Below are 24,964 nucleotides of genomic sequence, written 5' to 3' on the forward strand. Positions count from 1 at the left end.
TCCAAATGGGGAGAGAGGAGGTCAAACTCTCCCTCTTTGCAGATGACATGCTTTTATACCTGGAAAACCCCAGGGACTCAACTGAAAAGCTCTTAAAAGTGATCAAGGAATATAGCAGTGTCTCAGGCTACAAAATCAGTACCCACAAATCAGTAGCATTTGTATAAACCAACAATAGTCAAGCCTAGAACAAAATAAAAACCCTACTCCTTTTACAATAGCATCAAAGAAGATGAAATACCTGGAAACATATGTAACAAAAGATGCGAAAGATCTCTATAAAGAGAAATATAAAAATTTGAGAAAGGAAATAGCAAAAGATGTCAACAAATGGAAGAACATACCATGCTCATAGCCGGGGAGAATCAACATCGTTAAAATGTCCATAATACCTAAAGTAATCTATAGATTAAATGCAATTCCCATCAAAGCACCAATGTCATACTTTAAAACTCTTGAAAAAATAGTACTTCAATTAATATGGAGCCATAAAAAAACTCAAACAGTAATACAGTTATTAGAAATAAAAACAAATCTGGAGGCATCATGTTGCCAGATTGCAGGTTACAAGGCTGCATTACAGTGATCAAAACAGCATGGTAGTGGCACAAAAATAGAGATATAAATCTAGGAAATAGGATAGAGAATCTAGAGATGAACCCAGCCACGTATTGTCATTTATTCTTTGGTAAGCTTAACAAAAACATGCAATGAAGAAAAGAATCCTTCTTTAACAAATAGTGCTGGGAGAACTGGTTATCCATACGCAGAAGACTGAAACTGGACCCGCACTTCTCAGCATTGACAAAAATTGATTCTTGTTGGATAAAATATTTAAATTTAAGACACAAAACAATAAAAACTCTAGAAAAGAGTGTGGGAAAAACACTTGAAGGTATTGGCCTTATGAGGAAGATGCAATTGCAGCAACACCAAAAATAAATAACTGGGACTTGATCAAGCTAAAAAGCTTTTGCACAGCTAAGAGTACCACAAAAAGAGCCAACAGATAGCCCTTAGAATGGGAGAAGATTTTTGCATATTACGAATCTGACAAAGGCCTGATAACTAGAATCTACAAAGAACTCAAATTAGATAATAAGAAAAGTGCAAACAACCCTTTCCATAAGTGGGCAAGAGATTTGAACAGAGACTTCTCTTAGGATGACAGATGAATGGCAACACATGAAAAAATGCTCATTGTCTTTAATCATCAAAGAAATGCAAATCAAAATCACTCTATCACCTAACCCCAGCAAGATTAGCCCACATCACCATGTCCCAAAATACCAGGTGCTGCCTTGGATGAGGAGAGAAGGGAACACTTCTACATTGCTGGTGAGATTTCAAACTAATACAGCCTTTTTGGGGGAGAAGTATGGGAAATCCTCAAAGATCTAAAAGTAGACCTTTCATTTGACCCTGCAATCCCATTACTATGTATATATCCAGAAAAACAAAAATCATTTTACCACAAGGACATTTGCACTAGAATGTTTATTGTGGCTCAATTCATAATTGCCAAGTCGTGGAAGCAACTCAAGCACCCATCAATGTATATATCAACAAACTGTGGTAAATGTAAACTATGGAATATTATTCAGCCATTAAAAAAGATGGAGACTTTACATCTTTTACATTTATATGGATGGAGCTGAAATACATTCTTCTTAGTAAAGTATTGCAAGAATGGAAAAATATCCATTGTACTCCATATGAATATGAAATCAATATAAAAACAATTACATGCTCATAAGAACAATAAGACACTATTATAAGCCAGTTCAGGGTAGAGAGAAGTGGGAGGGGAAAAGGAGGGGGAGAGAACATATGGCAGAAGGAGGGAAGGCATGAGGCAGGATCTCACCTAATGTGCACATTGTGAGGGTGTATAACACACCCCTGAGTGAGGGACTCTTCTGGAAATGGAACTTTGCCCTGGAAGTGAGAAAAATGTAACCTAAATATTGTACCCTCATATTAATTTGAATAAAGTTTAAAAAAGTTTATATTGTAACAGAGTAGTAGATATATCAAGACATTGCTGACCTCAAGAGGCTATGGAAAGGTAGGGAGGAAAAAAGTTCAGCTTAAATGATTTTAGAACTAAAAAATATCACCATAATTATCTGGTTTAGATCTTTCTCTTCATCTAGCATCTAGAGACACCACCTTGACCAAAACATCCTCTCTTCTCTCTCTACAATGAAGCCTTCCTGAATTGAGAGATGTTTCTTGAAAGTCCTAAAATCTGCTGTGCCTCACTGCCTTTACAGTTTTCATTCCTCTTTCTGCAATGCTTGATGACCTTTCTTATGGCCTTTACCTACCAACTCCTACATTCATCTCCAGAGCTCCCTTCCCTGTTCGGCTCCTCATTTGGTCCTCAGGAATAAGCTCCCACTTTCTATGCCATTTCCAATGACTCGAGATCCAATTTGAGTCTTCCCTACTCTGTGAGGTGTCAACCACCTCAATCTATGGTTTCCTAGAAAGAAGTGGAAATGGAAATGGCTTTGGAGCAACAAGGATTTGGGCACAAATACTGGCCATGCTGATTATTATTCTGCACACGTTCCTTAATAATTTATGTTTCTTAATCTGTATGATGGGCATGATACTACCAACTCCTGGGGCTCTTGTAAAGGTACAGGAGACATTTACATAAAATGTTTAGCCCATTCTAGTACACAGCAGAACATTGATATATGTTATTTTTGTCCTTCTCTCTAACTTTCTGTACATAATATTTATACCACTGATTTGTCATCAAATCATATCCACTGTTGACAGCTGTTGTTTTTACATTAGCATTTAACTTTAATGCTGTTGTTTTAATTTTAACATAAGGTTTCTCTTAATAACTAAATTGTTGACTTCTTATTTAACTTAATATGATCCAAGAATAACAAATTCTTAATAAATATTGGTGAATGAGTGAATGAAAGAAAAACTAACAACCTCTTAGGGCTCACTACCCTATAATTAATAATGTTACATAACTAAAGTCAACAAATTAATAAACCTTTAATTAAAGTAACTCTAACTCCAGAACATTTTTTGTTTTCCAGCAAAGGAAGGATTAGGGAAAACCTCATAAATGTTTCTTCATCCTGTAGATTCAGTTTAATAGAATAAAATGCAGATCCCATTCTCTTAACTAAACTGCTTCCAGCATTATGAGCAACAAAGACAGAGTTCTATCTTCCTAGGTTCAGGTTCTTAATAAAATTTTATGGTCAAGTTAAAAATAATTACTGGGAATTAAAAAGTCATTGTGTGGATAATAATTACAAATTAATTATATGGAATTATGGAATAGAAAATTCCTTATTTAATACAAAAATTCCTCATGCAGTAGAAAATTATAAGAAATATTAAATTTATAGATTAAGAGATTATAGTCTCTGTAATGGGTTTATGCTCATGAGAAGAGAGAATGAATCATTCAGTATAGGAGTATTCTATTAGAAGTAAAAGGTAGGATGATATACTAGAATTAAACAGAGGAATGGACTTAATCAGTGATAAAAACCAGGTTAAGTACATTTTCAGGGTCTGTGGGGTTAAAGGCAGGGTGGGGGTGGGAACCAAAAATAAATAAGCAATATAGTCAAGCTCCAGAAAAATTCCAGAAAGGAACTCTAGAAAGTTTCTAGACTTTCAGGACCCTTTCTGGGTCCTGACCCCTTGCCAGAATTGAGATTGGGGCAGCGAGCCTGCATGCCAGAGCCAGAGTAATGACAGCAGCCTATTCTGAAACAAAGGGGAGGAGGATCCCCCAGTAACCACCTAGCAGCAATTTTCCTATTGTTTGTTACACTGGGAACACTTAGTCAACAGAATCTTGCAGTGCATCCCAATACATGAATAAAGAAAACTGTGTTGCTTTGTAGTTGCAAATAAGCAGGAAGGGAAAGAGTAAGGGGACCTTTGAGGGAGTTATTAGAATTTTAAGTGCTGTACCATAGAACCTCAGGCCAGGCAGAATGTTTTTGTAAGGCCATAAGTCTAGGATACCTGTAAGCCTCTACAGACTTTTATCAACAGGAAAAATGTTTTGTTTAAGACTTAATTTGTCAAAGGAGCAGTGCAATATGGTGGACAAGAAGGATCATTCAGCTGAGCTCTCCTAGAATGGGCAAAAAGAGAGAATACAAGCTATACATGGCATGGGGACTGTACCCAGAGTCATAGATCAGGAAACACAGTGAGGAGGTGGTGAGCTGGATACAGTGTACGATCCAGGGTGGTTGAAATCTGATGAATTAGGCAAGTGATTGCAACCAGCTGGGATCAGAAGGCCACCCACAGAGGTCCAGGATGTGAGGTAGCCTTTCCTGAGTTTTCAGTTGTTAGTGGAAGCTGAACATTGAGTGGAAAGCTTGGAAGAGTGAGCAGACTCCAAACAGTATACAGCAACCAGATTCAAATGCTGGTTGGAGTGGATTTGCCATAGGTTTGGTGGCTGGCAAGGCAGCCATACTGAGAAGATCTTGGCGGCTGCAGGGCTGCTGTTGTGGGAAGGTCATGAGAAGATCTGAGAGGGGGCGTAATGCATGGCATCTTAATTCCACCTGCCTGGATCAGAACTCCAAACTTGGGGAAGGCTGAGGGACTCCGCACCCCATGGGAACTGGAGTCAGAGGGCACTGTGAGTCCTGCCCCTAAAGGATTCTTCTGAGCTTTAAGATCCCAGCCCGGCAGGGTCTGAATGCTGAGGAAACAATCAGACAATCACCCGAAGTCAACTAAGTTTGGAATAAAGACCACAGAGGTTGCTAGCTGTGCTCTCTGTCTCCTAAAGAAGCCATACCTCCACCTGTTATGTCCCAGCAACATATTGCAACATACTGTCATCAAGAGCAAGGACTTCTGTTTGAAACAAAGGAGGCAGTGAGAAGTAAAAAGGAAGACAAGGTGAACAAGAAGAAAGAACACAGGAGGAGGAACCAACAGAAAAATTCAGGCAACATGAAAAACCAAAACAAAGCAACTCCCCCAAGGGATTATGAGACAGCTACTGCAGAAGACTCCACCTATAAAGAATTAATGGACTTGACATAAAAGAAATTTCAAATATGGATGATAAAGACAATAAAAGGAATTGACAAGAAAATGGAAAGACAGAACCAAAAATCAGATGAGAGATATATAGAATATGGAAAGGATATGGCAGAGCTTAAGGAAATGAAGGAAACAATGAGGGAATGTAAAGATGCGTAGAAAGTATCAGAAATGGGTTACACCATAGAAAAGAGATAACCTCAGAGCTAGAGGATAAAGTTTTCAAGTTAACCCAGGTAGTTAAAGAGGCAGAAAAGAAGAGAAAGAAAGCAGAACAGGCACTCAGAGAACCACAAGACTCCATGAAGTGTTCATAAGAATAATAGGGATTCCTGAAGGGGAAGAAGATTGTCCCAAAGTAATGGAAGTCCTACTGGAGACTATCATAAATGAAAACGTCCCAAATTTTACTAAAGATCCCAACACATTTCTTTCAGATGGATATGGATCCCTGGGTCATCTCAACTCAGAGCCTGTCCAAGACACATTGTAATGAACTTGTCTAAAGTCAAGATGAAATAAAAATTCTGCAAGCAGCCAGGAGTAAGCACCAACCGACCTACAAAGGAAGAGCCATTAAGATGATGGCAGATTTTTCAACTGAAATCTTCCAAACCAGAAGAGCATGGTCCATCCACTTTCAACATTTTTAAACAAAAAAGTTTTCAGGGCAGAATTCTGTATTCTGATAAACAAAGCTTCAAAAGTGATGGAGAAATCAAATCTTTTATGGATGTACAAGCACTGAGGATATTCACCACAACAATACCAGCTCCACAGGAAATACATAGCCCTATTCTCACCACTGACCACCACAATGGACCTCCAGCAAAGTAAACTCCAAGAACCTAAAGGTCAAAACTTAGCTTCCACAATAGTACGAAGGATAAAACTACACGATAGACTTTCACAAAATAAGATGAATAAACTCCACCACACTTATCAATTCTCTAAATAAATGTCAATGGGCTGAAATCATCAATGAAGAGGCCCAGGCTGGCTGATTGGATAAAAAAAAGCACAAGCCATCCATATGCTGTCCCCAGGAGACACACCTAGCCTTAAAGGACAAATCAAGACTCAGGGTTAAGGGATGGAAAACAGTATTTTAAGAAAATAGAAATCAGAAGAAAGGAGGGGTTGCGATCTTATTTTCAGATACAAGTTTATTTAGAGCAACTAAAGTTAAGAAAGATAAAGATGGATACTTTATATTGGTCAAAGAAACAATACAAGAAGATGACATTTCAATTTTAAATATTTATGCACCTGATTTAAACGCTCCATGATTTATGAAACAGACCTCAAGAGGTCTCAGCAATATGATATCCCATAACACCATAATAGTCAGAGACTTTAACACCCACCTTTGAAAAATAAAAGAGCACAGGAGTCAGATCACCTGGGTTCAAATGCTGGCAAAAGATCTTATGAAGTACTTGTACCTGGCTCTGAGTAAGTGCTTGATAAATGTTAATATCTAATTATAAAATGATATTTTAACTAGAATTATACCACTTCCATATGCATGTTCTCCAGAAGCCAAGATTGATAGTCACATGTGCTTTTTATTTATGAAACAGGAAGGTGGCCATCCAGAGAATATGGCAGGTAGACCAGCTTTCATTATGTGGGTCACTGAGTGGGGAAAAATAAAGGGGTCTTTGGTGATGCACAATTGGGATTAAAGGTTTTCCATATTCCCTGCGAGAGTCAATATTCAATGAGAAAGTGATCAAGGACAGCCTGAAAGGGAAATAAGTCACAAAAGGGCAACATTCATCCATTTATTCAATCAGCTTTTTTGAGTATCTCTGTTGTAGGGACACGTGCAAGCCCTTTATGTGCATTGTCGTAATACTCATGCAACACTATCATCATTTTACAGATGAGATTAAGGGATAGTCAAGGTGGAGGTGAGATTAGAATACAGGTCTGTCAGATCCCCCAAATGCGGCCCCTCTAGGTGTATGATTTGGGGCAAGTCATTTCTCCTCTCTGTGCCTTCATTTCCTAATTAGTAAAATGGGGACAATGGCTTCTCTATTAAGGAGTGATTAGATAAGGCAAGTTCACAAAATCCCTGCACACTGTAAAGCCCAGTAGACATGTGGGGAAAAAAAAAAGACTTAGTTTGTCTAAGGGCCCAGTGCAAAATGGAGTAAAACCAGAGGCTGAGTGTTTTTAGCATGAGAATAATAAGGACACTTTCATCACATTAAGGAGAGGAAAATAGGCCTTTGTCTGCCTCATGACACTATGATCTCAGCAGGGATTTTTTTTTCCAAAAATATTTTTTAAGCTATAATTAATGCCTTCAGTGCAAGCCAATTTCAATGTAGCAACACCTAAATATGTCTGAGCCAACAGGCTCTGGATGGCCCTTTAGAAGGAGCTGTCACAAAAGGCAGAAGCAGTCCTGATATTTTCAGGGACTTTTCGGGAAGTCTCAATGTCCAAGGACATTCACAGTCTTATAGGCACACTTAGTAATGGATCTTTAATTTAAGGTCCCGGGTTCCATCCCTACTTGGAAGTGGTTGTAACACTAGTGTTTATTAACATCAAACATTAGAATGTGATCAGAAAACCAAGATATAATAAAGAAATGGAAAAATATTATTATGGATCTCTGCCCAAGTGAGAGCCCTCAGGGACAGAATGATCCAGAGGGTGGAGAGGCAAGTAACCAGTGAATTACAGGTATTTCAGGGGCGAGGAACACCTTGGGCAATGGTCTGAATCGACAATTTATGATGAATAATTGTTGGACATCACTACAATTTCCCTCATGCAAATGACAGGAGTTGAGGACTTTCTCTTCACATCGTCTGGGCTCCAGGTAATTAAGTGGGAGAAGTCAGACCCCAGATTTCGGGTTTACACTTCCTAGGCTAGAGCAATACCTTTTGTTACGAGAGGAATACATTTTTTGGTGTGTGTGTGTGTGTGTTGGGGGGCAGCCTTTTTACACACAACCCAGACTCCAGAGCAGTTCCGCCTCTCCCATGTGGACCCATTAATTGAATTCACTGTGTGTAGGACTAGCTTCACCAGCCCTACCTGTCCTGTGCTATGAGAACAATTTGCCTTTCTTGATCAAATGATGGAGGATTACATGGGGCTTCCTAGGTGGCTTCACATTTCCCAACAGGGAGTTACCTCTTTTGCTACTCAAATTTGCCCATATGTCAGGTGAGCTCACCCCTGTTGCTCAGAGCACAGCCACAGGGCATCCTGGGGGAGGAGGGAGCTGTCTTCACAGAGGGCCTACCAGGGGCAGGCTCCCTCTTAGAATAAATTGACAACATTTCTTGAGTTCCTCCTCTTTCTTCTCCTCCTCAGTTTACCCCTCAAATATTCTGACACAGCAGGAGAAAAAAAAAAGTGTCAAGTGGGAAAACACTTAAAAGTCTGTTTAAAAGATGCTGTTTTGGTTTCTTGGTGCAGCGTGTCACAATGAGCCAGGATTTCTGAAGAGCTTGGGAAAGGAATGTCTGTGATGTCAAGTTTCAAAGGAGGACTCTGGCCTCAAATCAAGTTGTGAGCTATGACAATGCTGTGCTAAACACCAGAAAGAACTTGCCTTTCAACCAGAGAGACATTTCTCATGTCCCTGGGAAGAATGCCATTTCTACCACTCCACCACTTAATCTCAGCAAAATGTACTTTCACTTCCTCTTTTGCCCCTGAAGCATGATGAATGTGGCAGTTCTCTGGATGGACTGAGCTGAAGAGCTGTAGCCGGCACAATCCCGCCCTTCTCCCCCCCAACCGCGCCCCCGCCCCCCAAAAAAAAAACGTTGAGAGAAAAGAAAAGTCTAGTAGGTATGTTTGTATTTTAGTCTCAGGCTGTGTGGATCTCTGTGTATCCTGTATGGCTACCAAAATTTTAGGTGTGGATTAAGGAGAAAATTTTTTCTCTACACAAGACAGGATACACAGAGATCCACACAGCCTGAGACTCTCAAACATTAGCTGAATTGAAGAGTCAAAACACATAAAAACACTCCTTAAGAAGAGCATGCATAAAGTTAGGATGGGCTCCAATAGCTTAACAAAGAAATATTGAAACATTCAGTGTACGGTAGGGCTGAGTGCCTCTTACCTGGGCTTCTTTCACGATTCCATTCTTTGTGCACTTTCCACCTTGTGAGCCGTTGCTCTGCTTGGTGTGACTGTGAAGGTTCCCATTGCAAACAGTACCACCTCCAGGATTAGCCATTGGTGCACTGCAGGTTTTCCCTTCAGAGGTCTCTGCAAACTTGTTTTCAAGAGTGTGAGGGGATGGGATAAAACACGTTGGGGCTGAGCTCTTGAAGGAATCTCACCAATCAGGATTTTCCAGAAGAAGAGCAGCAAACTATCTATTTGCCAGATCTTTGAAACTAAAAACAAACTGTTACCTTTATACTCCCCAACTCTGCTCAGAATGTGAACTCCATGGCAACAAACCTGCTTTCAAAACGGCAAAGGAGATTGCCCATGCTGGCTCCTCTTGAGGACTCAGGAAACCTAGGGACTGAACTACCCAGTGGCAAAGTATGAGGAAGCGGCTGGGAGGTGGAGAGTATTTTAAAGATACACACACAGAGAGTTTTCTATGTAGCATGAGTTCTGATTGATCTCTTCCCCTGCTCCCTTTCTCCTGCAACTGTAATTACATATTTTTGGATTATAAATCAAATTAAAAAAAAAAACAGATTTCATTGTGCTGTAAAATAACACTCAGGTGACAGAGGGGAAAAGGGAAGCTAGTGGTTAATGGGTACAGAGTTTCAAGTGGGGCAGATGAAGGATTTTGGTGATGAACCCTTGTACAACAATGTGCGTGTGCAAGTGAACTGGGTATTTAGAAATGATTCTATGATTTAAAATGATAAAAAAATAATAAACAACATTCAAAACCCAGCTAACATTATAACCAGTGATATAATGAGGGGGGTACTAACCCATTAAGAATTCCATTAAGACAGAGGATTTGGTTTCTCATCATGACTGCATTATCTCTATCAAGTGACTTTGGGGGAGATATTTACCCTCTTTATGCCTCAGTTTTGTCACTTGTAAAATGAGACAAAATAGTTTTGGTGGACTGATGTCTGCTGGGGTTGTAGGAAAGTCTGGCTGTGCTTTGGGTTTGTTGCTGACACATGTGTTGTTATGCAGATGATGACTGCAGGGTCCCAGTTCTGGAGCTTGATTGATTTACACTTTAACTCTCGTTCTCTCAAGGCACCAATCACCAGAGGTCTGTTTCTTCCTATTACCATCAAATAAATGGCGCTGTGGTAACATGGTTTGTTGGAGAGTGTCAATCATTTGCAGGCTGTTGAGTCTCCCTAAGCCCAACCTCCTAGTTTTCCTTAATAGGGACTGCTTTAACATCAGGCATGAAGAAAAGAAACCTCTGGGTTGGAGCAATAGACAAGAACAAACAAACAAAAGCAAAAAAAGACAGAAGTGATCTGTCACAGCCTTGTTTCTTGGTCCTCAGCTTCCCTGGGCAGGGTTTGGTTATGCTCCAGAATGTTGTGGTTTTCATACCAGGACAGGATGATGCTTCTCCTAGTCATGATTTGCATATGTGAGGGTCCCTATTTTTTCCAACCCAAGGAGTGTTGGAGGAATAAGACAAGACCCTGGGGCAAAGTGAAGAGATGGACTTACTTAATACCAAGTGCATCTATCCCAGTTTGTGTCTCAAACTCAGAATGTTTATCACATTCTTCTCAACTACTGTCAGTTGTAATCAAAGCAGAACTATATCTTTTTCACTGGTCTCTCTCTTCCATGGCTTATCATGTTGGGAGTTGAGAGGTTAACCTGTGCAGGTGTATTTCCTTCTAGGACTTACAGAATGGAGAAATGAAGAAACAGGAGATAGCACCAATTACCATGCAGTATTGGCCAAAATGCCTCGTGTTGTTTAGAAACACTAGTTAAAGACATCATGTTACTTTAACTGAGCTCTGTTGACCCATTCAGAGCCATTTTGGGGATAAGAATTTTGAGATAAAACTAACTAAATTCTAAGTATTAGATATTTTCTCTATTTCTATTTTCTTCTTTCCTTTTTCTCCATTTGCTCTTTTCACATTTTTCCTTTTCTCTTTCCTCTAATCCCCATTCTCCTTCCTCTTTTTCTTCTCATGTACAGGGTCTGACAATTAAGTTCATGAACTGGCCACTGTCATCTATATTGGCAGCACTGTACAAACAACTTGGTAAGGTTTCATAATCTTGGTCTATCAGTGTCTCACAGTTGTATTTGCATCAATATGTGGAAGCATCTTGCTGAATGGCATTCATTGTTGTTGCTGCATGTTTTTGTAAACTGATGTCAGAGCTTAATTTAGAGTAATGAACAAACACTTGTAAAAGGTCACAGAGGATCTCTTTAACTTATTGCTGTCAGTGTTTTCTTTTAAAGAATGTAGAAAATGTGCATCTTCATTTTTATTTATTTTATTTATTTTTTTCTGAGATAGGGTCTCACTCTATTGCCTGGACTAGAGTGTAGTGATATTATCACAGCTCACCTAAAACTGCTAGGTTTAAGCAAAACTCCTCCATCAACCTCCCAAGTAGCTGGGACTACAGGCACATGCCACTACTCCTAGCAAAATTTTCCATTTTTTTGTAGAGACAAGGGTCTCTGTCTGCTGCTCAGGCTGGTCTTAAACTTCTGGCTTCAGGTGATCCTCCTGAAGTTCTCCACCTTCCAAAGTGCTAGGATTATAGGCTGAAATTATATTTTTAAAAGCTTTCATAGGTTCATTTTCAATTTGTGCATCCCAAACCTTCTTTAAGCAATTGTTTTATTATAGTCTAATTTACATAAAAATTTTTACTGTAGTCTAATTTACCTTCATTAAGCAATTTTTTATTGTAGTTTAATTTACAAGTGTACAGCTCAGTGAATTTTCAAAAAGTGGTAGCTGCCACCCAGATGATAAAATAGGACATTTCTAGCACCTGGAAGTCCTTCTCATTCCCTGCCCTACTCATTACTCCCTGATCCTCCCAAGAAACCACTATCTTAATTCCAATCACCATAGATTAGTTCTGTCTCATGATTTGATATAAACAGAATTGTTCACTATGCATTCTTTACTGTCAGGATTCTTCCATTGTTATGTGTGAGATAGTGGCAGGAGTAATTTGTTCATTCTCATTGTCATAAGGTATTTCATTTTATGAACATGATGTAATTTATTCGTCCATTCTATTATTGGACATATATGTTGTTTCCATTTTTTAGCTATTAAAACTATTACTACTGTGAATTTTCTAGTATACATTTTGACAGCCACATATTTTCATTTCTGTTGGATATGCCCCTAGAAGAGGAATCCCTGGGAAGGTGTGCCTATGTTCAACTTTGGAAGATAGGAGTGTTTGTGCCAGTCTATATGACAATTATTCCTGAGCATTCCAGTTCCACAGCATCACTAACACTCGATATGGTCAGTCTTTTAAAAATTTTAACCAGTTTGGTAACTTCATAGCACTACATTTGATTGTGGTTTGTTTGTTATTATTGTTAAGGTAGAATTAACGTAGCGAAATGTACAAATCCTAAGGTACAATTCAATAAATTTTTTCAAATCTAAACTTGTTTGAGTTTTAAGGTTTTGTGTTGTTTAACTGTCAATTTTTCTATCAAGAAGATTTTGAAGAATTAAGTCCCTTGTGGCTGAAGAGAGAAAACTGTATTTACTTTGTGCTCCCAGCCCCCTCCTTCCAGTGGCAGGCATCACACACAGGTGCTGCAAGCAGGGTCTGTGGACTGCTGGATTGCCCCTGTTAGTACAGTTACCTTCCTCAGTTGACACTAACCTACTGACCTGAGAGGCAATGGTACAGAAAAAGGAAAGGCAACCAGTAGCTTTGGAGTCTCAGAAACTTCACATAGCATCCCAGTCCCAGAGAGTCTGCTTGTTCTGCCCTAAGCTTTTTCCTGGTGCCATACAAGAAATATGTGACAAGAATGAAGACAGAGAGCAATCTCCCTGAAAGTCACCTCTGTCCTTCTTGTAGCTCTCATCACATTCCTGTATGAGTTATGTCAATTAGGTATTTATGTCATGGTGAAAACACATTCATCCCCATGTCCCTGTACACACAGGTCCTGACACTTTATATATCGTTTCATCACAGGAATTGTACCAAAAAGTTAATTTGTCTGAATATAGAAAAGACAGGTAAAAGAACTGGCTTATAAAAGACAATGGCCTGGATGGTCTTTGTCAAATAAATCATCCTCAGTTGGGAGCTTGATGATATGGATAATTGGCTCTGGGGGAATTAGGCAAATTAATCTGGATTTTGTTTATTTCCATCCATAAAGAAGGATCACAACCTCCCAGGGCTATTATAAGGATCACAGGAGGGACCATCACAAAGCTTATGGTACAAAATTTTAGCATCTCTCTTTCTTTTTTTGGCAGAAGTATTGTTACTAATGATTAAATGGCATTCATGGAGCTGAGAGGAAAGTTCAATGTCCACAAGCTCCAATTATGACTGATGTAAAGTCTCCCATCTAGAGGGCTGAACATGTTAGGTCCCCGTGGAGGAGGGTGTTCCCTGGTTCTTGGCTCCCATTGTCAAAAATGAGCACTGGTACTAGCTGATGACAGACTGATCAACATCAATATGTGTTTATTACAGAACAAAAGCACACAAAGTATAAGGAGAATACATCTCAAGAGCAAGACAGAGAAGAGACCTGAATCTGAACCCCTACTGTCATAGACTAAATAAGCTAACTCATTTGTTCCTCCCACCCCCAGGATGGGCAATGGCTACCCACCTTTGAGGTGACAGGTTGGGGTTATATAACAAAACTTACTAATATACATGTGTCCTCCCTGGAACCTTCCAGAAAAACACATGGGGGTAGAAATGTACAAGTTTGATTACATGATAATGGGCCCCAAAAGACCAGGTCAGTGTAAGGTCACTAGGGGCTTCTCACCATCTATTCCGACTGAGGAACAGCCCCTAGCCAGTAACTTGGTTCCTAATCCCCACCCCTGGCAGTACCCCTTAGTCTCACTACCCATCAAAGGAGAAAACCTGGGGGCTGTCAGTAAGTCTCCTCCAAAGCCCAGCCACTCTTGCCCTTCGGGTCTGGGATTGAAGCTTGGGGGCTGAGGTGCCACGTCTTCCCCGGAGGTGGAAAGAGGGATGCTGGGGGCCAAGGCTGCACGCCTACCCACTTAGGCACGGCTGCCTCAGAGGGCAGGACAGGCCTTGAGCAGCTGCTGCAGGGCTGCTGGAGCTGCTGTCTGCTGCTGCCACAGCTACTGAAGCTCCCACCTCCAGGGTTACCACACAAACCAATGCTGGCAAAGGAGGCACCTCTATAGGGTTCTTCCTCCTCCCTGCTCTGTGTGAGCCTGGCCGTGACCTGGACCTGCAAACCGAAGGGACTGTGGCCCCAATATCCCAGATATTTTAGAACTTCTACCCAAGTAACCCAGAGACCCTGCTATTCAGTTTAGTCCTATGTCCACACTGATGTGACCCAAGTGCCATTCTCAGGTTATAGCTTCCAAGACTACTGTGGTCATCACCCTCTCCTAGGCTAAAGTAGAATGGGCCTGTGGGATGGTTATGGGATAGGTCTGAAAGCAGCTCATTTTGCTTAGTCCCCATCCCATTGGGTGCAACTCAATCAGATGTCCACACTTCCTGTGAGGGAGGCTGGGAAATGCAGTCTATCCCAGTGTCCAGGAAAGAGGGAAATGCAGATTTCAAAGACCATTACTGGTCTCAGCTACAGACAGCTCAGGGTGACCTTTGTCATGTTCAAGGGAATATGGCAGCAGCCATAGTAAGGCAGTGATATAGGTAAAGATGAGAGGCTCTCAAAAAATGTTCATAAAGTGCTTTTAGTCCTGTTGCTTAAAATCTGTTTCCAGATGTCTTGAATGCATAGACTCTGTGGTAGGCATCTCTACCATTCGTGTAACCTGTCACTCAATTTACCAGGCAATCTATCTGGACTCCTAAATGTGAGTAGAACTTTTTATACTCCTTGGAGTATGCACTGGTTTCAAAAGTCCCACGGGTTCCCAGACACTTAAACACATCCAAATTTTTTCCTGACCTCAGAGTTAAATCTTGAGGCAATCCTAGGGTCTTGGGAGGGATAAATTTTCTAAGATTCCAAGGGATTGTGGCTAAGCCTTTTGATATTGATATTAAGTGAGGTTCAGCAGCGAGGATCCCAAGGGGTGACAAGCACTGGGTCTACTGGGGGCTCAATGTCTCTAACTACAGTAGTCATAAATGTAACACACTCTGTAAACTAAATTTTGATTTTGAGGATCCTTCCCCACTCTGCTCCCACTCCCCACTTCCAATTCCACCAGGTTGTTCAGGTAATCTCCATTCATTGGTCTAGTTGCAGGAGTAGTCATGAAATCAGGTTGCTCTGGGAACAGCAGGCTTGAAAGATGCCAGTGTCTTTGGTCATTGAGATTTGCTCCTAAGCATCTTCTTGTTGTTTCCTCTTTTGCCCTTCAGCTCTAGTGACTTTCTGTCTGTTTTTCTTATGCCACGTGGGAAGGCAAGGGGATCATTCTGCCCCCTCCTTCTTAGGCTAGGTAAAAGAATTCCTAGTAGTGTGCCTATGGCCCATCCACATACACTCTCTCTGCAGCTGTGTCCTCATAGTGACACTGCTTGGAAAGCAGGGAGAGCCCCACCCCTACCACCTGCCTGTGCCTCTGCTGGTGATTTCTCTTCTGGTGGCCCTGCTCACAACCAGGAAACATTCTTATCTAGTCCCCTAGGATCATACCTTTCTTCTCAAACCTGTTGCTGTCACTCAGGGTGTCCTCATGTTTATTTGAAGACTTCATATTTGGAAAACAAAGGTCCAAAAGAGGCAGTTTTTATTATTTTTTATTCCTCTGTATTCTACTCTGTAACTTCAACCTCCTAGTGGAATGAGAATAAAGCAGTTTAAAAGCTAGGATGAGAGGTGAAGGAGAAAGTGATAATCCCCATCACTTAATACATGAGAGTAATATTCTACAACAAAAATTCACACACAGCAAGCAAGCAAATCTATTATCCTGGGGTAGCATTTAAAATAGATGTATGGTGAGCCTCAACATTTCAAATTGTTTCCATTCAGCTACATGTACATAGGCTGAAATACATAGTAGATACTTTTGTAAGAAAAAATTGCCCAAGACTTGGAAATAGGCAAATGAAATTATCAAGTGTCCTTTCAGAGAAGGGCAAAACAGTCTAGTGAACTCTTGGGGAGGGCGGGTGATTGGATACTATAGGAGTATGCACTTTTTCATTGATTTTCTGGTGACTATTTTAAAATTCTGTCAGGGATAAAAGTTAATGTGTAGAAAACTATTCTTGTGGATAGTAATGCAAATGAATTTTTTCTGGTAGAGAGACAATTGATTTCTGCAAATTTGATAAGATAATCCAAATGCCAAGCGGACACTATCTACTTTGTCATTTACTAGGAAATCCATTTCTGAATTCCTGTCTCTCTATATATATCTATTTATATATGTTACTCAAATTCTTATTTGGCTCAGTCTTGTGGTTTTTTTTTTTTGTTTGTTTGTTTGTTTCTGACGGAGTCTCACTTTGTCACCCTGGGTAGAGTGCTGTGGCTTCATAGCTTACAGCAACTTCAATCTCCTGGCCTCAAGTGATCCTCTTGCCTCAGCTTCCCTTGTAGCTGAGACTATAAGCACTCACCACAATGCCCAGATATTTTTTAGAGTCAGCATCTTACTCTTGCTTAGGCTGGTCTTGAACTCATGAACTCAAGCACTCTACCTGCCTTGGCTTTCTAGAGTGCTAAGATTGGCTCCATCTTTACATACTAATGATGTGTTCATTTTATATTTATATAAAAGTCAAATTTTTTACTGTTTGAAAATTACTTATTAGTCTTTTATAGTACAAATGTCACTATTAAAGTTCTGAGACAGACTGTGTGATGGTCCATTATTTCACTTCCAAGAAGTACAGTTCACAGCAAAGTCCTTTCTGATTCACACGTGCAAGTTTCAACTTTCTCGGTTTATCGGTGTTGCTGGGAGGGCCCCATTTGTTTCCCTCTATGCCACACTCGATTGGCATTAGCTATGAAGCTGGGAGGAGAGCACTTTCACAGGATGATTTTCTATGATTTTAAAAGTGGGTTAAATAAGTCTCAAAGCCTTGAGTGTTTGCAATGGGCTTCTTACTTACTCCTTTCTGCATGACAATTTTTCAGTGGTTTTAAGAATTTGGAAGAGGCTGAACTTCACTGAAAACAAAGAGAGGAGTGGGCACAGTCACTGTGGAAAACATGGTTTGCAAAAACAGTCCAGGGAAGTGACACTTAAGGACATTGAAGTGGCACTAATATTGGATCGCTGGCAATGGCCAGAATCCAGCATGATTATCTTTGAGTCAGGAAAGTTTCATCCTGATGGGTGCCTCACACTTTGACAGAGGAGCAAAAGCACATCCATGTTGAATGGTGTGAAGAAAAGCTGGTCAGAGTTAGGGAAGCAAGTTTCTGACATTGTTACTGGTGATGAAACCCAGGCTTACCATTTTGATACAGAGAATAAGCATCAGTTGACAGTGTGAAATTTTCCTGATGAAAATCCACCAACAAAGTGAAAAGGCCCCGAGATGGCAACTTTCTTCTCTAAAAATGGTCATGTGACAACAGTTCCTCTGGAGGAACAAAGGACTGTTACTGCTCAGTGGTACCTAACAGTGTGCCTACCAAAAGTTTTCAGGAAGCATCAAGAACAGCAGCCAAGCACAGGATTGCAGAGGATCATCTTGCACCGTGACAATGCATCTGTTTTCACAGCCAAAATCACCATTCAGTTCCTTGAGTCCACAGGGGTTATACTAATGACTCATCCACCCTATGGTCCTAACCTGACCCTGTGTGATTATTTCATATTCTCTATAATAAAATTCTCATATGCAGAAGAAGGTTCTTCAGCCCTGAAGACGCTGTTCATGATCTTATAGAACATGAAGAAAATGAGTGGAAAGTATTTCCGAAACAGGTTTACAAGAATTCAAAAATGCATAAAATGTGATAGCAATTATTATGAGAAGATATATTAATCAAAATAATTGTATGTTTTTTAATTTTTGTGTATCACCAAATTTCAGATTGTCTCTGTATAAGCTATTTCTTTGGCATCTAAGTGACAACTTTCTTTTCTTTTTCTTTTTTTTTCTCATTATTTAAGACCTTTATTAACAGGTGCTTGCAGTTTGTCTTTTGACTTTTTTGAAAAAAATCAAGTTGTAAACTTTTATTACAAATTAAAAATGAAGTTCTTAAAAATCTCAACTTGACCAGATATAAAACAATTTAAAAACCTTTACAGGCGTTATTGAGAAAAACCAGGCTTTTTTAAAAAACACATTTGTTATGGGCGGCGCCTATGGCTCAGTTGGTAGGGCGCCGGCCCCATATACCGAGGGTGGTGGGTTCAAGCCCGGCCCCGGCCAAACTGCAACCAAAAAACAGCTGGGCGTTGTGGCAGGCACCTGTAGTCCCAGCTACTTGGGAGGCTGAGGCAGGAGAATCGCTTAAGCCCAGGAGTTGGAGGTTGCTGTGAGCTGTGTGATGCCACGGCACTCTACTGAGGGCCATAAAGTGAGACTCTGTCTCTACAAAAAAAAAAAAAAAAAAAGTTTGTTATTACCAAAAAAGACTTCTTTAGGTAAAAATAATGGAAACCCCATGCTGCATAGATAATGCAGATAGTTCTAGTTATCTGGTCAACGGGCAAAAAGCAAGCACTTAAGGTCTTCAGCTCCAATCTTTTGCTCATTTCTTATTGCTGGAATTTCATATTTGTTTCTTCTTGTTGGATGACTAAACCAGATGATGGTACAGATGGTGAGCGGCATTTACTCAGCCCCGCCCTGCTCAGCCTCGGGAGTGGATGAATTCTCAGCTGGTGGATCAGCTGCTTTTGTCTCTTTGCCATCTTGTGGTTTAGGGTTTTCTGGGCGTCTGCATCGGTAACTGAAGTTGCGACGGTACCACATTGAGGCGGCTGCTGACCTTGGGTCTCATCTCCTTATCCTCTTCATTGCCATCCTCTCTGGGCTGTATCTCTTTGGAGAGGAGGACCCCTGCGGAATATTGGTCCATAACCACGATACATATTCTGTCTTACTGGTCTCCCTTGTTCTCCTGCACCCTGGTTGTCAGCACCCTCCATCACTTCTCCCTGCACAGGAAGGTTGGAACACTGTGGTGGGCGCCCATAGGGTCTCTGCACATAGTAAGGTGGGAACCTTCCCCTGCGGTAGGGCCAGCTTGTTGGGCCTTCAGGAGCGCTGTCCATCCCTGGGCCTGGCCTTCAGGAGCACTCTCCCATCCCTCCTTCTTTTCCCCACTCTCACTATTCTGGTAATTCTGCTGGTAATTGTGTGGAGGACCCCTGCGAGGTGGATAGTGCCTATAATGGTTATGGTCTGCTGCATATTTACTGCCTTGAGCTGGAATTCCACCAGGGCCTGTTACATTTTCTGCCTCCTCACCCTTTTCTCCCTCAACAACATCAAACTCCATAGTCTCTCCATCTCCCACACTGCCAAGGTGCTTCCTGGGGTTATTGCTTCTTTATGGCAGTCTGGTGTACAAATACATCTTCCTTGGTGTCATTCCTGTTGATGAAACCATATCCGTTTCTCACATTGAACCATTTGACTGTTCTCAAAACCTTCCTTGGAATGACCTTCTTGTCCCCACGCAGGCAATGTGAGGCCTTTGGGCCACCGCTCCCTGCGCCGCTGCCCGTAGTGCGGGCTTGGTGTCTGCAGCGCTGAGGGCGGGAGCAGCTGGCGGCTGCTGGGTCTCGGCCTCGCTGCTCATGGTTGCGGTGATGGTGACTGGGCCGGCTGCGGCAGCTGCAGCTCCTCCCGACGTGCCAGGCGGCGGTGGGGTTGCTCAGGGCTCTCTGGGGTCCACTCTCCTTCCCCGCTACCAATCGAACTCTAAGTGACAACTTTCATATCCTACTTGACCCATATTCCAGATAGTTTCTCAAAGATTTTCCACATTTCATTTAGTCTTACCAATAATCTTCACAATGATAGATAATAAAATTTCTATTTTACACAATAAAAACTGAGGCTCAGAGAATGGTTTGGCTACAGCTCCAAGGTAGTTAAAAAATACTGAGCAATACAGCAGTTTCAATAAATATCAATTTTCCTTCTAAGCCCTGTGCCTCTAATGTATAACACTGGATTATTTTAAAGTCAAAATTGCTGAAAACTACAATCTACCTTTAAAAGTTAAAGCATTACAAGACTTGTGGCTCCTCAAGAAAAGGCAAACTATTAGCTTTGAGGTTTAAATGTAAAGCAAAACAAAATAAGAAAAATTTTTTAAAAAGCAATTATAATAAAACCCAAACCAATAACAAAAATTTGTTTCTTTTTTCTTCCCCCTTTTTAATTTTATTAAATCATAAATACATAAATCATATATACATTAATGCATTTATAGGGTACAATGTGCTGATTTTGTATACAATTTGGAATGCTTACATCAAACTGGTTAATATAGCCTTCAGCTCACTTACTTAATCATTGTGTTAAGACATTTATATTCAAGGGTACATGTCAAATCTGTTAAATGTAGAGTATAAATGTCTTAACAAAAAAAATTCAAAGCAACTTTTGCAACCATATTATATAGAGGATAGGCTATAGAATGTTGAATAAGAATGTTAGTTGCATAATGGAATATTTGATATTTAAGAGGCTAATGATCACGAATCTAGTGATGAGGCAAGGCACAGACATGTGAAATTAAAAATATCCATAATACTAAAATATTTGAACAGCATTTTTTCAAAAATGAATAGATAAATCATCACAATTAATTAGTAATTGGTGATCAAATGAATTATTCTTTTGCTTGGTGGAAAGAAAAAAAGCATAGAAAATAACAGCTTAGTATTCAGGTTCAAAGTTGGTCAGTTTGTTTTATTTTCCTTTACCTCTCCTCTCCAAACCATAAGGAAGCTGTGATTCAAAGTTGAATAGTGCCAACCCTGAGAGCTTCATTATACACATGGAATTCTTGCTTTCCTCACCCTGGTTTGACTTCACTGATTTTTTTTTTTTCTTTCTGTCCTGAACTGTTGATTCATGACAGTTTGAAGAGCTGCTATAAATATTTTTTTTCTTGAATTTCAAGGCCCAGTAAATATGTTAAATGATAAAAACTAAAGGCAGGACTAACTTCATAATTTTCATACTGTGTACTGTGAAAATGTAGACACTATGTTCCGACAAGAAAAGAACATCATTAATACCCAAGAAGTTCCAGCATGTTCCCCTGTAGTCCCAACTCTCCCAAGGATAACCACTACCCTGATTTCTAACAGCACAGATGAGCTTGACCTCTTTTTGGTTTTAGATTAATGGAATCTGTATATTAATATCTGGCTTCTTTTGCTCAATATTATGATTGGGAGATATTTCCATATCATTGTGTGTAATTGTAATTTGTTTATTCTTATTGCTAAATAACATTAATTTAATAAAATCTTAAAATTGTTACTACTAATATCATAGTATGTTTCCCTTTACTCAAATCACGCACACATACACACACACACACACACACATATACACATTGTGGCGAATTCAGCCTACTCTGAATACAGGTGAAAAGGGAGGGTTGTATATTAACTGGATTTTGACCTTTGAATAGGATGTTGGTTGCTCAATAACCATGTCAAGTTAAATTTCCAGAAGATATTGCTGACACACTTAATCATGTCATATTATTTTCCAAATGAATGTTTTTTTCTTTCAAAAAGTGAAGTAATGTACATAACTTTAATCCGTGATATATCAAATCTGTATATAACCTATTCTTCCAGTGTGGGAACCTGACAACTTTCCCTTATTCCATTTCCAAGTGGTTGGTCTCTAGTTCTTGTTATGTTAATGTGACAAAAATCATGAAGAAATCACAGATGTATAACAGGAAAAAACTTCCTGTAAAGAGCCACAAGCAAGATGTGGGTAAGTTACAACCTAGCTTGTTTTGAATGCAAAAATATATCATCAAACATTTGCTTATAATGTTTTTGAAATTTCAAAGACTGTATTTTATTATTTTTATTTTTTTTGTAAACATGCATTCTTAACATATAATTCAAATACAATTCACTCAAGATATACAATTCAGTGGTCTTTACTAAGTTTATAGAACTGTACAACCTCCACTGCTATGAATTTTAGTTTCTTTATTAAATCATAGCTGTGTACATTAATGCAATCATGGGGTACAATGTGCTGGTTTTATATGCAACCTGAAATATTTTCATCAAACTGTTTAACACACTCAACATGATGAGATTTCAATTATTAACATTTATGCACCCAACCAGAATTTGCTTCAATTTATAAGAGAGACTCTAACAGACATGAGCAACTTGATTTCCTCCAGCACTATAACAGTCAGAGATTTTAACACTCCTTTAGCAGTGTTGGATAGATCCTCCAAAAAGAAGCTAAGCAAAGAAATTTTAGACTTAAATTTAACCATCCAACAATTGCATTTAACAGACATCTACAGAACATTTCATCCTAACAAAACTGAATACACATTCTTCTCATCAGCCCATGGAACATACTCCAAAAGTGATCACATCTTAGGTGACAAGTCTAACCTCAGCAAATTTAAAAGAATAGAAACTATTCCTTGCATCTTCTTGGACTATCATGGAATAAAAGTTGAACTCAGTAACAACAGGAATCTGCATACTCATACAAAAACATGGAAACTAAATAACCTTATGCTGAATGATAGCTGGATCATAGACGAGATTAAGAAGGAAATTACCAAAATTTTGGAACAAAATGACAATAAAGAAACAAATTATCAGAACCTCTGGGATACCACAAAGGCAGTCCTAACAGGGAAATTTATAGCACTGCAAGCCTTCCTGAAGAGAATGGAAAGAGAGGAAGTTAACAACTTACTGGGACATCTCGAGCAACTGGAAAAAGAACATTCCAACCCCAAACCCAGCAGAAGAAAGGAAATAACCAAAATTATGGTAGAATTAAATGAAATTGAAAACAAAAGGATTATACAACAGATTAATAAATCAAAAAGTTGGTTTTTTGAAAAATTCAATAAAATAGATAAACCTTTGGCTGACCTAACCAGGAAAAAAAGAGTAAAATCTCTAATTTCATCAAACAGAAATGGTAAAGATGAAATAACAACAGACTCCTCAGAAATTCAAAAAATTCTTGATGAATATTATAAGAAACTCTAATCTCAGAAATTCAAAAATCTGAAGGAAATAGATCAATACTTGGAAGCACGCTACCTCCCTGGACTTAGTCAGAATGAAGTGGAAATGTTGAACAGGCCTATATCAAGTTCTGAAATGGCATCAACTATACTGCCACAAATTTTAGAATGTTTTTATCACCCCAAAAGGAAATTCTATATTCTTTAATAGTCACTCCCCATTTTTTCCTCCATTTCCCCTCTCCCGCACTGTCCTCTCCTAGATAAGCACGAACATAACCTTTTCTCTATAATTTTGTCTTCTGGACGTTTCCTATTAACAGAATCATATACTATGTGCATTTTTGTAAATGCCTTCTTTAAAACTTAACCTGATGTTTTTGAGGTTGTAATATGTATTATTACTGCATTCTTTTGCATGGCTGAATAATACTCAATTGTACAGATATACCACATTTTGTTTACCATTTATCAATTGATGGAAATGTGGCTGGTTTCCCTGTTTTGGCTAATATGAATAATGACAAGATTTTATGTGACAATATTAATATGTTTATTTTCTTGGGTATACACCTAGAAATACAATTGTTGCATCAAATGAGAATTCTCATTTTTAACATTTTTAGAAAGTTTCAGACTGTTCTCTAAAGTAGCTGCATTATTTTATGTTCCCACTGGCAATGTCTGAGGATACTAATTTCTTTCCATCTTCAATAACACTTGTTATTATCTGTCTTTTTTATTAAAGCTGTCCATGTGGGTGTGAGGTAGTATCTCATCATGACTTCAGTGTACATCTGTGGTTGCTAAGGATGTTGAGCATCTTTTCATCTGCTTAACAGTCATTAGTGTGTCTTCTTTGAGAAAATGTTTATTCAAATCTTTTGGCCAGTTTTTAAGGGGTTATTTGTCTTTTCCTTATTATATTGTAGAAGTCCTATTCATATTTTAGATACTAGAATACATCCTAGATTCTATACACTGGTTTCTTATGAGATATATAATTTGCAAATATTTTTTCCTTTTTTTGTACATTGTATTTTTACTTTCTTAGTGGTATCCTTTAGTACAAAAGTTTTTAATTATGATGATATATATAGGTTTCTCTTTTGTCATTTGTGCTTCTGAGCTTTATTCTTAAATAAGATTGAAAAGCATGTTTGAATTATTAATCCTTTTTTTTTGAAAAATTTTTTGAATTGTTAATTCTTAAAAATTTATTGTATTTTGTTTTCCTGGAACTTAATTTGTTTACTATCATCTTAGAAAAGAATTTCTGATGGCAAACCAGTCAATGATTTTCTGTGTTTTTGGAGGCTGAAATTTATGCTTATAGCCTAGACCTGCTTTGAATAGAAAATCTTTTTAACAGCAATTTTTTTCTAAGAAGGAAAGTAAGGGTATCCAGAGATGAATGATCTTGGGATAAACCACAGTATAAGAATGTTTGGTAGCTAATTGGCATCTAGTTATCTTGGCAAACAAGACAAAAGATGCTGAAGTAATCAGTCTAATAATGTGTACTTATTGATCCTGGGTCCGAGGCCAGACAAGCAGCAAAGGACAAACTCTTTATCTGTT

At 39.1% G+C, this 24,964-nt stretch overlaps 1 protein-coding gene and 1 pseudogene across 1 annotated transcript in view; both read right to left on the minus strand.

The window, feature by feature from the left end:
* The window catches only part of SPTLC3 (serine palmitoyltransferase long chain base subunit 3), a 207,542-nt gene extending 197,978 nt beyond the window's left edge, over window positions 1-9,564 (minus strand). Inside the window, exon 1 of the mRNA XM_053574493.1 lies at window positions 9,176-9,564. Coding sequence (XP_053430468.1) covers window positions 9,176-9,292 — 117 coding nt within the window. The 5' untranslated portion in view covers window positions 9,293-9,564. The remainder of the gene's footprint in view (window positions 1-9,175) is intronic.
* A 9,432-nt stretch (window positions 9,565-18,996) lies between these two features.
* On the minus strand, window positions 18,997-19,969 carry LOC128573966 (Y-box-binding protein 1-like; annotated as a pseudogene).
* Between the last annotated feature and the right edge of the window lie 4,995 nt (window positions 19,970-24,964).

This window comes from Nycticebus coucang, chromosome 21, assembly GCF_027406575.1.
Source record: "Nycticebus coucang isolate mNycCou1 chromosome 21, mNycCou1.pri, whole genome shotgun sequence".
Lineage (NCBI taxonomy): Eukaryota > Metazoa > Chordata > Mammalia > Primates > Lorisidae > Nycticebus > Nycticebus coucang.